General features: G+C 33.4%; 1 protein-coding gene and 2 long non-coding RNA genes across 4 annotated transcripts in view; all 3 read left to right on the top strand.

Moving 5' to 3' along the window:
• Window positions 1-1182, top strand: part of LOC138128544 (uncharacterized) — a 75894-nt gene extending 74712 nt beyond the window's left edge. Inside the window, exons 10-11 of one of the 2 annotated variants that reach the window (XR_011158756.1) lie at window positions 37-394; window positions 553-1182. Coding sequence is in view for 1 of the 2 variants with exons in the window: in XM_069044740.1 (XP_068900841.1) it covers window positions 553-635 (83 nt within the window). In the remaining variant the exon portion in view is untranslated. The remainder of the gene's footprint in view (window positions 1-36; window positions 395-552) is intronic. The other variant, XM_069044740.1, reaches the window with a different exon arrangement.
• A 4433-nt stretch (window positions 1183-5615) lies between these two features.
• Window positions 5616-11093, top strand: LOC138128682 (uncharacterized). Its single transcript, XR_011158846.1, has 8 exons — window positions 5616-5857; window positions 6376-6669; window positions 6729-6788; window positions 7995-8066; window positions 8131-9928; window positions 10364-10650; window positions 10710-10796; window positions 10860-11093. It is a non-coding gene; the product is annotated as an uncharacterized lncRNA (long non-coding RNA).
• Window positions 6795-7323, top strand: LOC138128684 (uncharacterized). Its single transcript, XR_011158847.1, has 2 exons — window positions 6795-6934; window positions 7278-7323. It is a non-coding gene; the product is annotated as an uncharacterized lncRNA (long non-coding RNA).
• Window positions 11094-13425: the final 2332 nt, after the last annotated feature.

The following is a 13425-nucleotide window of genomic DNA, read 5'->3' as shown; positions in this document are numbered from 1 at the left end:
ACGAAGAAAAATGTTTCTACTAGAAAATATTCACAGATTAGATTCTTCAAATTTGACAACATATGCATGTCAGACTTTGGATGATTTAGAATCTGAAAATGAAAACAATGGAACTATGATCCAGCCTTTGACAGTGAACCTGGAAAATTAGAAAAATATTGTAACATGAGTTGCAACAACGTTCTAGGCAATGAATTTGAATATTGTGAAAAGCACAGAATTTGCCAAGGTTCCCAGTGCGGTTGCGCTTGGGGACACCAAGGATTCTTATGTCAGCAGAGTAAACTAGACAAATTCATTTGAATGAATGCAGGTTGTTGTTGTTCCTGCAGCAATAAATGTGGTCCATTATGTACGAGTGATGGATGTGATAAAGCTACAGGAAGATGCAATGGTAAATAAAAATAGTATTTAACAATTGGTCTGCAACTGGAGTAATAACACTTGAAATAATATTGTAAGGTTATATTCCAGTTAGCAGTAAAAAAAATCATCAATTTTTAATGTCAGCGATTTAATTTTATTAAAACACAAATTCCGATTTTGTTCCAGCACGCTTTACATCTTCCAAAGCGCAACACATCTTTTGGCATCATAAAATATTATTTCTCATAACATTATGTTTCATGTTCTGATATGGGGCAGCGTTGGGTCCCGGGGTACAGAGCCCGCTCAGTGGCCGACCAATGAGCGGGTTCCGTCCGTTCCGCGTTTGGTCTCAACTTTCCGATAAATAGTGTCACAATAGTGTTAATGTTAGTGGTAATGTTATAATGTTAGTGGAGACGGTAATGGTGATGTTAGTCATCCAGTATTCACAATAATGTTAACGGAATGTTACTCTTAAAACTCGCGCCAGTCCGTATGCGGAGTCTTATAAGCTTTCCAGCTGGTGTGAACTGTCATTGTGCTTGCGCGTGTGTGAAATTCTCGATGTGATTGGTAGATGTTAACAAAGATGTTAAGACACCACAAAATTTCCGGATCTCCTAACATCGTTTCTAATATTTACATCACCATCACCATTATTGTGAACGGTTGAACGTTTCACTAATGTTCTTAAGATTAACATTCTGACTAACACTAACATTACCATTAACACTATTGTGACAGATACTTAAATTACCAAATATTCCTTAACATGTAACACACGTAAATAAAATAAATGTATTTTGATCTTGATCTTTGAAATTCGTTCATTTTCGTTCACGCTTTAAACGTGTTCGTATCGTCCACTTCTTTTCTCTCCCTCTACAAAAAAGACTGAGGCTCCGTGAAAGCGAGCTGGACAAAAAGACGATGGATGCTCTTCTTCGAGACGACCAGGATCTCGAGAGACGGGCCCCAACCGGCTCTTTCCAGAGTCACTCCGGCGTGGAAAACGCATCGGTCCCCAAAACGACACCGGCCCCAAAGATGGATTCAACAGTTGGACCGCTCCAGAGGGCCGGTGGAATATAACAGGACATGTACAGGAAGGATGATAATATCCTCAAAGAACTAATGTTGTAGAGTTATATTCCAGTTTGCAGTAAAAAAAATTCAAATAGCCGTAGAAAAATTTTTGTTAGGAACTCATCCATGAAATGTGTTTTTTCACTCATAGAATTGGGATTCGTGCTTCCCATTCGTGAAAAAGATACTGCTTTATGTACTAAAGTACATCTTTCGCAGTTCATATCGTTTATATCTTTTAATGTTGATTGATGTGCTAATATTGGTCAAAGAAATTTTGCAGTGACAAAAACCTCGATGTATAATGATATGATATGATATGTAAGGTGAACAGAATAAATAAGGAAAAAATGTATATTTTTGTAAAACTGTAGATATATTTACTGATTGTAAAAGAATATCTTATCTAAAATAAACATGCACACTTTGAAGAGGAAAGATCTGAAACATCAACCCGATTTATTAAGGGTTGTGTGAGGAACATCGATGTTCTTGTTTCTCATATGCGAGTATTCAGCATTCACAAAGGGCGAAATTGTGACACGACATGACACAAATTATATGTAATGTTTAGGTGGGTTTTCTAACTGATTACACTGGGGAACAAAAACATTTTTTTTCTGCGGCATTAACTTTTGTAGTGAATTTGGATGTAACTCAAATAACAATTACTCGGGATGTAGTTTTTTTGTTTAAATTGACTCTACTTCTCACAATAAACCCTACTATCCAAAATGATAAAATTTTTAATAATCTGTCCTGTCTTGCTCGTTATTTTGATTGCTAAATTATCAGTTGGCTTATTCATTTGTTTTATTGGGTGTTTTTATGTCAGAAAAAAATATGAGTTCTTCCCGTAAGTTTTGTGTTAACGATCTCAACAATTTTTGCTATATATGTGGTAAATACTGACAACAACTACAACGAAGAAATATTACCGATTTTGTAAAACAAGCTTACGAAGCATATTTTTTCCAAATATACAATCGGCTAAACCATCAATGTTGCACAGTGAAGGTTTGCCAGTGCCGATATTTACTGCCTTATCAAACGTTTCCTATGATGATGTTGAAATGTTAGACTCTTGAGAGTCAAAACAGAAGCGAAAGTGAATTTGAAGGGTGCAATCCTACACTTTAGGGTTTTTCTCAAGGAGAGCTCAATGACTTGATTGGAGATTTAAATTTATGGAAGAAATTAGAAATATCAAGGCTAGTGGGACCACCATATTGTAACTTTTCGACTTCCTTGACTTTTCCTCGATGATTTTTTTTCTCCCTCATTTGGTGTATTGTTGGTTGCCGCCTTCCCTCGGATGTTATTTTTGCGGAAAAATACGAAACAAAAATAATGAGAAAGAAATATTTATGGATCCTACGTTGTGTTTTATTGTTCATTTTGTTTAATTAGGTTCTAACGAGAGGCCGTACCTTTGGAAGGTTTTTCCAAATAGAATTAAAACGATTGAGCACACTTCACTTAAATTTTATTTAACAAATAATCGAGTGTGGTGGCGTTTGGTCCCAACAAATTATAGAAATAAATAAATGAATTTAATAACAGAAGTTGGTGGAAATTTGCCCCAATGAAATTTGACTCTCGGCCAACGAATTGAGATCTGACTCAGGAATAAATGACTAAGCTGGGCAAATATATGAGTTTGTGGCGCGAACAGCATTATACGAGTTTGAGATGCGAACTATGTGATCCGATTTAGATTTCAATTATTTCCCCAATTAAATTTAACCCGACGCGATGTCCTGGAATCTCATAGATCACCCCGGTCTACTCCGGTGGTCGAAAATAAAAGGGAAAAAGGTTCTAACGGGGCCAAAGGGTACCTCTCTTCACGTGTCAGCTGGCCTAGTTTGGTCTCTGGCCCCCTTGGGGGTGACGCGGCTAATTTTGTGCTCTTACGCCGGACCACAGCTTATTGAGTGCGACGGACACTGGCGGTAGCTTCCCGAACTCGAGAATCCAAGACATAAATAATGAATGGAAATGTTTTATAATAATTGCATACTAGTTCCCCTTGACAAGAGCACGTTTCCTCAATCGGTAAATGCAAGAAGATCACATACTTCGCGGTAAAGAAATTAATATAAGATTCTAAAGAGTCACGTGGTCATCAAAGCTCAAAGAAAATAATATAATCTTTACTTTAGAACGATAACGAACTAAATGCTGTTTGACTAATTAAATCGCCACTACAAATAATGTACAAGAATTAGAGAAATAATTTACCTTGTGAATGTAAAGAACGTGGTCACAAAGTGGCTGCTGGAAGTACTGAACGTACCTCCGGCTACTTTGGAGATCAAACCCCGAGTGAATCAAAAAAGCCTTGTTTCCCGTCCCGCAATCGGTTTTATCATTTCTGGCGCACCCCACTTTCGCAACCCCTACTTGATCAACGTGACCAATCAGCTCGGTTCTACTTTACGCCGATCGCGACGCCTTTTCGAAATCTCTAAAACTTTTGAAATTACAGTTTCCGTTTTTCCACCATTATTTTAAATGTTTAAATTTAGACTTTTGTTAGGACCAGACCGTATATACATAATTTGTTGTTGAATTAGAACTCTGAAAAAGAACACTAAATTACTGACTCTATACAATAATAAAAATCAGCATCAAGAAACAAACACAATTAAAATGGGACAAACCTAATTAACAGGAACACTGAATTACCGACTCTATACAATAATAAAAATCAGCACCAAGAATTAAACAGAATTGAAATGAAACAAACATAATTAAAATGCAACAAACATAATTAAAATAAAACAACCACAATTAAAATGAAACAAACATAATTAAAATGAAACAAATTAATCTTATTTTGAAACCTAAATTGGGCTTGAAACGCTGTTATGCAAGTGCCATTTCATGCAACTAAGTTCCGTTGTTCTGCTACTTCTAAAAATTGTTCTACATTGGTTTGATTCCCCAAAACCGTTCTAATTAATGATTACTTCGTAAATTTCATTCTCTCTCTCTCACTCACACGTCTGATTTCTACGACTACCTGGCTTTACCGTTACCCGGTCCTCCGTGTTTTCTACCGACTCCCTTTCTACTTTGCTTTGTTACTTTTCTAACTAAAAGTGCAAACGATTCTAGTTCTTTTCTACGATAAAGCGCTCTGTTTTTAATTTGCAATTCTCGCCCTTTAATTACAAATATGCCACAAATTTGAGAATGCTAAAAAAGTAAATTAACCTAATGAACATTAATTTTGTTGTTCTCTCAATTTGAAACCTGCTAACATCAAATTCATTAATTCAATTATCCCCTGATTTTAACTGGACCACCCAAATTGTCGAACATGTAATTACAATAAATTTATTGCAACGCTTCCTTTCCTCTGAACACTTGTTCCCCTTGGGCTATGTTTTGCCCCGGACGCGTACCTGCATTTTCAAAGAAAGGTTGGCAGATTTCACTAGAGGAGTGTGGTGCCACTCTTGTGAACAAAGCAACAATAAAATTTACAACTGACCAGCATTTCCGTCACAAATGAACGGTATTTAAAATATTTCGTTGAAATTATTTTTTAAAATTAAAATTCTTAATTTATCGAACCTATTCGGACCGTTACAATATGATGGTGGACTACTGCTAACCAAAAACACAGTACCTAGACGATCGCATAAAACACGTTTTTCTTAATTTATTTTCGTGATTTTTTTTTATACGATTAATTCTATTTAAATTATTATTTATAACGCTGCTGCCGTTGGAAAATAAAAGTTTTAAAACATATCCAATATTTTTATTTTATTCTATGTTCATCATAAGAGGGTGCCTTTATCTCAAAAACTAGAGTCAATTCGGCAGATATGATAGACTTTTCGTATTCACAAGATTAAAATTACCCAATATCGACTTTCAAACTCCACACCGCAGAATCAGTGTTCTCCTGTGTTATTTAACTAATTTGATTGCCCCTTTCCATCCTCCTCAAGGTCGTTATCTTTATCTTACATCACCTCTCCTAATTTCTAGCGGTAAAAAATAACAATCTCTTGTTTTTCCTCATTATTTACTTTTAATTATCTCTTATTATAATAATTAATTAAATAAGTTAAACATTCCGCAGGACAAAAATGCAGATCGTTCGATGAAAACTACCGAATTAAATTTCTTTCTTGTTGTGACCGTGCAAGCTTGGAGATTATCTTGTACAAATACTTGTACACAGTAGACCTAGTATGCACAGATTGCAAAGAAACTGATAGATGAACGAACAACAAATAATCACCGAAATAAGATAAGGAAACTTTTTTAGTTATGAAAAGCGTTTCCATGATGAGTTCATTGTTAAATTTCGGTTGTGTGTTTCTTTTTGTTATAACCTATGCGATTGTGCCGATCTTAACGGAGGACTCTAATATACCAGGTAATTGTTTGAAAAAAAAGTTCTAAACTAAAAAAAATAACCACACTTTTTTACCACATACGTATCATGCGCCGTTGTAATTTCCTCACTATACACACCAAACAAATCTAGTTTTCTTAAAAAACTACTTATTTTTTTATCATTACCCTTGTAATTAATTGATATCAATGAATTTACTCTTCTTTTCAAATCATTGTTTTAGTTGTAATTCTTTGATAGATCACATCCCACACTAAGAGATCAAGTGTTATCAAGATCAGTCGAAGTAATTGCTAGATTTGTACTTCATTTATTTCCCAAATTGTTTTCGGGTTCTGCAGAATATTATTTATACTTCGGTCAAGGTCTGAATGTCCAAAACATAGAAATGAAACAACTCAAGTTGCAACCTTTTGTATTTGCACTGTTGCACAAAAAAACATAGATTTCTGAAAATTCTGGAACTGATTCAAATTCAGACACTATCTCATTAGGTATTATGATTTTTACAAAATAAGTCCATTTGACTACATTTTCAGACTTTCGGTACTGCAGCGGCGGTGTTATATCATCAACAGAAGACAAACTGGACTTTTTGCTTTCGTCACGTAACACAAGTCAACTAATTTTAATTCTGGTACACAATGGTACCTCATGTGCGTGGTCAACATCAAATGAAGGAGACCAATGGAATTCCTACAGTATCATATCAAATGACAAGACGGTCTACATTAGGAAAAATGGAAACATTATGAAAAGATACTATAACGTGGTTCTGCAACAAATCACCGCAAAAATTTCATCAGATGATTCATCGTGGAAAATATGGAATGGTGAACTAAATTAAAAAATAAACACAATTTGTTGTTAAATGTTTCATATTATTTTCTAGTGTGTGGACATGGTACTGTACAACCTTGCAATATTACTTGCTCTATGTATGAAGATGACGGTAAGCTTTCAAACTAGAAAATCCAACAATATGACTCACATTTCATTTTAATCGTGTGTTCATTATTTACATTAATGCGAGTAGATAAGCTAGGAGGGTTTTAGCCCAAAATGTGTTTTCTTATGAAAGTTCGTTTTGCAATTCAAGTAAGTAAACATATGGTAACATTTCTGGTAGCTTTTGTTGACTTTTTAAGTAACTTTTAAGCTGATTTGGCTTCACACTGACATATCATTGGATATAAATTCATTTCAAAGCAATCACTGCTTTGTAAACAATTTGAATTCGTTTAAAATGTACACATCTCGTTTTGCAAATAGTTTGCACTCGTTTAAAAATTCCCAGAAAGGTTGTTAGATAAACGAACGATCATTAAGTTCAGAATAACTAAACGCGGATGCATCTTTTTCTCAACAATTATATCTAATAAATGTTTAGAGTCACTAGACCAAATTTCATTATTCATTGATACGCTATTGTATTTTGTAGTTTAAAACTTAATTGAGAAGAAAACTAAAACGAACAGGACTAAACGTTCCTAATATACATATTCTTAAATACAACGAAATTTATGGAGATGTGAGTATGAATTTAATTATTTCACGGAATTCAGTACTTGCTATAATACCCACAACATTGGAAGTAGATGAAGGAAAAGAATATGAAGATTTAAGCAGGCAAAGGAGTGTTTGCGGTGACAGAGAATGTTTCAGTCGGGATCGGTACATTAGCAGCACTATTGGAAAGGCTTGCCTACAACATTATGGTAGTGAAGAATATTTTTAAAATACATTTTAAATTATTGCAAGTCTACTACTGATTAAAAGATTTTTGAAATCCCTACCTGGGCAAATATTTAAACTTTCTGAAGCCAATTCATTGAATGTTTTTGTCTTTTTATAATCCTTACACGTCTCCAAATAGCATTTTACATGTCATCTTTTTGACATTTATTGTTTCGCGCCAATTTCGGCGCCTGCATAGTAGCGCCAAACGGCGAACGCCGAAAACTGGCAAATGAACAGGCCGGAGAGAGTCAAGCGTCTCGACTATTTAGAAGGTCGTGGACTAATTAAATCAATAAGTATTGTTGCTAAACCAGTATTTTATATTCTGTTTATCATTTGTTGTGACAAAAATTTACTTTCTGTCTTTTTAGATAAATAGTTTAAGTAAAGATTAAAACAGTAAAGATAAACTTTTCAGAGTGTGAACGTGGTGGGTCTTGTAAAAAATGTTCCATTTATGAAAAAGGTCATCACGAAGAAAAGATCAAAGGTGAGCTTTCAAGTTCTACATCAACTACTATTTATTGTTTAATGTCCATTATATTTTGCTTCAGAAAATTCACCAAATTCATCTGGTAGAAACCGTCTTCCATTGAACATCGTAGTATTCTTAGTATTTGTAGCTATGTGTTTTTTGTAAACCTAATTAAATTAATGTTGTAAATGATTAGTGCAAATTTCCTTATTAAATAAAACTCAATGGCGTAAAACTTATTGTACAGGGTGATTCAAGTTTTACCCCCGGCACGATTAACCTTATTAAAACATTAGTAAAAATTACGAAACTGTAGGGTTACATTCCCTTCATATAAGGCTTCAAACGTGTGCAATCAATTTTTCCGTGTCACTTCATTTAGAACCATACAATTAAAAAAAATGATTTTGAGCAAAAAAAAATTTTTTCGATGGACGCTCATAATTCACAATTAATTCAAAGAACATATTTATGAAATTCGTATCAAAAGAAAGGGATTAGTTTTTATATGATTCCAAGTTTAACATTAACAGCGAAAAATGATCAAGATTTACAACTGCAGTGTCATAGATAAATACCTCATTGTTGGTTAACATCTGTTGAGAACTTTTCTAGTAATTCTTTAGTCCCTAAAGGGTACCATGTCAACCTCTTTTGTGGAAGCGACCGCCCAATTTAATAATAAATCATAACTAAATTTTGCACTTTAATATCGAATTCCATTTACATATTTCAAAATCCGGTGATGTTTTCATGATTTCAATGACATCAAATTTTCCCTAAAAATGTTTGAAAAGACTCAGTGAAAAATTATGTACCTAAATTAATGTAGCGGTTATCGAATTAAAACAAAATATTTACTGGTTTCATTAAAAAAATTGAAATTTTTACAGTGTTCTACAGCGATACACAATCATTCCTGGATTTTTTGAGAATTTTAAATCGATTAGAAGTGTGTGTTTTCGCTCGGGCGGTAAATCTTAAATCACCCTGTACTGTTCATGTTTACATAAATGATAAGTTAACTAAAACGTTTTTTAGAAGATCTCTTTAATCTTCCAAGTTTATTTTAAAATTACTGGAACAAAATAAATGACAACATTATCAAAAGTGACATTTACCATAAAAAAAGTTGTAACACATTCTAATTTTTACTTGTTGTAAGTTTCGTTTTTACTTTCTGCATTATTGAATTTACAGCGGTTTTTGCGTTATAAGCAAAAGCAATCTGTGCTATAATTACCACAATAATGGAAATACATAATAACTAAATAGTATATACTCGTAGTTATATGAGTTGTAGGTAATGTCGAACGAGAGGGTTTAGTGCACGACGAGCGTAGTAAGGAGTGCTCTAAAAGAACGAATTCAACAAAATGTTTTGTGAAACGAATGTAACATGCTATCTTTTCTATTTCGACTGCATTAATTTAATTTTTTTTAAATATAAAATAATTATCTAGTGACTTTTATTTTAATGGAATTGGGTTGGTATTCATGAAGCAATGTCATTTCATTGAAAAATCAGTTTCAAATTGTCTCTCAAATGTTGTTATAATAATCATCCCGTAATACATAGTTTATTTTGATCGTATTACATGGATTCAGATTCAGATGACATCACATTTACACCTCACTGTTAAAAGGTCTACCAACTATTAGTAGACAAAATATATAAATCACAGCCTACTGTAATTCCGAATTTATGTGATGGCACGGTACCTATATTGACAGAATGAGATTAGATAGATACCTACTTGTCAGTGATTTTGCCACGAAAAGTTTCTGCACGATGAGTTCATTGTTAAAATTCTGTTGTGTGTTTCTTCTTGTTTTCTTTGAGGCTATACCAATTTTAACGGCTTCCAAACTAACAGGTAATTGTTTAAAAAAAAATTTACTAGAAAAAATAACCTCACTTTTTTTGCCATAAACGGATAACATGCATTTACTCCAACCGGCAAATTAAGTGTTATCAAAAGCGGTTGAAGTATTTGCGAGATTTGTATTTTATTTTCCAAATTCTATTCGGATTGGCAAAATATAATTTATATTGGGTGATTCATACAAATGTCAACTATACCTACACAGTTGTCACATAAATTTTCGTACATAGTTGCCATACTTATCCACAATCATACTTCGGAACCACGGTCTAAATGTCCAAAACACAGAAATTAAACAACTCAAGTTACAACGCACTGTTGCTCAAGAAAATACAGATGTCTTATAATTCTTAAACTCATTTTAAATTCAGACACTTTCCCATTACAAGTATTATAATTTTATTTAAGATTTAACTATATTTTCAGAGTCGGACTTTCGGTATTGCAGCGGCGGTGTTATATTATCAACAGAAGGTAAATTGGAGTTTTTCCTTCACGTATCACAAGTGAATTAAGAATATTCCTTGTGGTACACGATGGTCAGCCACGTGTGTTTTCAACGTTAAATGAAGGAGGACGATCGAATTTCTACAGTATCTCATCAAATAACATCACGAAAAATGGAAACATTATAGAAAGACACGATAACTATGATCTGCAAAAGATCGCCGCAAAAATTTCAATAGATGAATCATCATGGAAAATAAAGAATGGTAAACTAAATTAAAAAATAAACACAATTTTTTGTTTAATTTTAAATATTATTTTCTAGTGTGTGAACATGGAATAGTGGAACCTTGCAAAATTTCTTGTTCCAATAATGAAGAATTTCATTACGAAATAGAAGAAAACATCAAAGGTGAGCTTTCGAGTTCTGCCACATTTACTACATATTTTTCAATGTCCATTATTTTTGCTTCAGAAAATCCATCAAATTCGTCCGTTACTTAGAAGTCGTCTTCATTTGCAGCTGTGCCTTTCTTGTGGAGTTATTAATTAAATTAATGCAATAGATGCTTGAAGCAAAATTTCGGTATTAATGAAATGCTATTGTAGGTATTTCTCTAAAATTTAATTAAAAAAAAGACAAAACAGACGGTAGCAAACGAATAAAAAAAGAAAATAATGATCAAAAAATAATTCTTGAATATGAATACACATAGATATTTACATAAAATGTTCTGTAACTGTAGTAAATAAACTAAATGCTTAGTGTCTAATAATAATAATAATAATAATAATGAGTTAATGACAAAAAAAAAATTTGTTACACAGTCTAGGACTGGTTTACAAATCTATGAGGGGCATGATGACCAACTCAATAGACCGGGACCAATGGCTTAACGTGACTTCCGAATCACGAGACAGAATATAGCCTCTTTTTTTTTCATTTTTTAATTTCGCCCTGGGTCGGAATCGAACCCGCGACCCTCGCGTCCCTGAGCCGAAACGGACTCCCTTAGGCTATATTCTGCCTTTTTTTTTTTTTTTTTTTTTTTTTTATGAGTTAATGACAATATTTATTTGACACCTTATATTAAATACTGCAACGTTAAAGACAGATTTTTTTTGGGAAAAGAAATACCAGGGTACTCTACTGTTAGTAAATACAACGTGTAGGTATATACCGTATGTTTCAAAAAATTTCTGGTCCAGTAGGTCCTGCAAAACAAAAGCATTTAAAACGTATGGCGCAGCTTGTCAAATAATAACTGAACTGTCAAAAACGTCATTAATTTCCGTAATAATTTTGTTCGCAAAATGTTATCTATGAGAATGATTTTCACTCCTGAACAACAGATATTCATGATTGAACCTTATTTTTCCAATGGTCACACACTTCACACATTTCGAGAAAGTGGCAGTGTTCAGCAGAAGTGCTCGACCCAAAGTTCGTACTGAGGAAAATATTGAGACTGTCAAACGTGGAAGACGAACCCCAATTATCTCTCAGGCAACTGTCGCAGCAGACTGAGTTATCAGTATCAATTTGTCAAAGGATTGTTCGAAAGGATCTTGAAGATTCAGTAACAGCTGAAAGATACCGGAACAACATTCTTGATGTTTTCACAATCAACTCCAACTGGCTCAAGGGTATTTTCAATAAGACGAGGCTACAGCACGCGCGACTCTTCGTTATTTGTGGCAATTTTTTGCACCTATGATGCTTGATAAAGAGGAGTCTTCTAATGTGCATCGAAGCTCAAGGCTATCATTTTTAACACTTGCTCTAGAGTAATTTAAAACACATTATTGTTAATTGTTGTTTATTTATTTATTTATTGTTGTCAGTGGCGTAGATAGCTTTTTGCTTTGGGGGGGTCCACGTACTTTTGCATTAAGTTTTTGGTTTTTAATGTAGTTTCCTACTTATAACACTAGAATATGAAATTATCACAATACGGCTTGAAGGAACACATGTTTACTATTTATACTCATGTTGAAAAAAAAACAAAAAAAACCTCAAAGAACAATTTTAGATAAATAATCCAGCACGGAAAAAAATCGGCAAAAATTATGCTGTTTTAATCAAAAATATCATGATTTAAACAAATACCTACAGTGGGGAGCAATACATTTTGGTCGTCAATGTCATTTCAAAATTTAGTTGGATTGTCACAAATTTAAAAATTTTCGCTGCCTGATTATGCCCACGTCAACAAAGTGTCAAAAAAAATGAAAAAAACGTGTCAACTAATGTCATACAACATGATGATAGGTTATGATATTTACGACAGATTTACAATGGAACATTTTCCATTGCGTCAAAGAATGACATTGACGACCAAAATTTATTGCTTGCGACTGTACGTATAGTCGCGATCATTAAATTTTGGTCGTCAATGTCATTCTTTGACGCAATTTAAATGGTCCATTGTAAAACGGTCGTACCTAAATATCATAACCTATCATCATGTCGTATGACATTAATTTTAATTTTTTTCTAATTTTTTGACGTGGGCATAATCCGCTAGGGATTTTTTTTTTAATTTGTAACTAACCAAATTTTGAAATGACACTGACGACCAAAATGTATTGCTCGCGATAGTACATCGGTAGCTAGGCAATGTTCACGTTGTTTTGGCATAATGAGAGGCCATGATTAATTTTTTTAACGTTGGATGCACTGTTTGATTTCTGTCACTAAAGTGCCTGACATGCGTATGTCTGAGTATTCTTCTATTGCAAAGTAGTAAAACTGACAAAAATGCACTAGACATTGACGCTATTTATAACCTCAAACTTAAAAAAATATAACCTAATTCAACAGACAGCGTTACTAAAATTAAATGCAAAATTTCCATGGCCTCCCATTAGGCCAAAACAACGTGAATGCATTTTATGTAGTCAATCTTTCAATTTTTAAATCATGATTTTTTTCAATACTTTATGTATAGGTACAGTGCATTTTTTTAATTGTTACCAAAGGTAATTGCATGGTAAAACTTATACCCCCTCTTAACTTTTGTTCAGATAAAAATATTCAA

This window comes from Tenebrio molitor, chromosome 4 (assembly GCF_963966145.1).
Source record: "Tenebrio molitor chromosome 4, icTenMoli1.1, whole genome shotgun sequence".
NCBI classification, from domain to species: domain Eukaryota; kingdom Metazoa; phylum Arthropoda; class Insecta; order Coleoptera; family Tenebrionidae; genus Tenebrio; species Tenebrio molitor.
The sequence above is the reverse complement of the archived record's forward strand: the minus strand, read 5'-3'. Positions and strand labels throughout refer to the sequence as shown.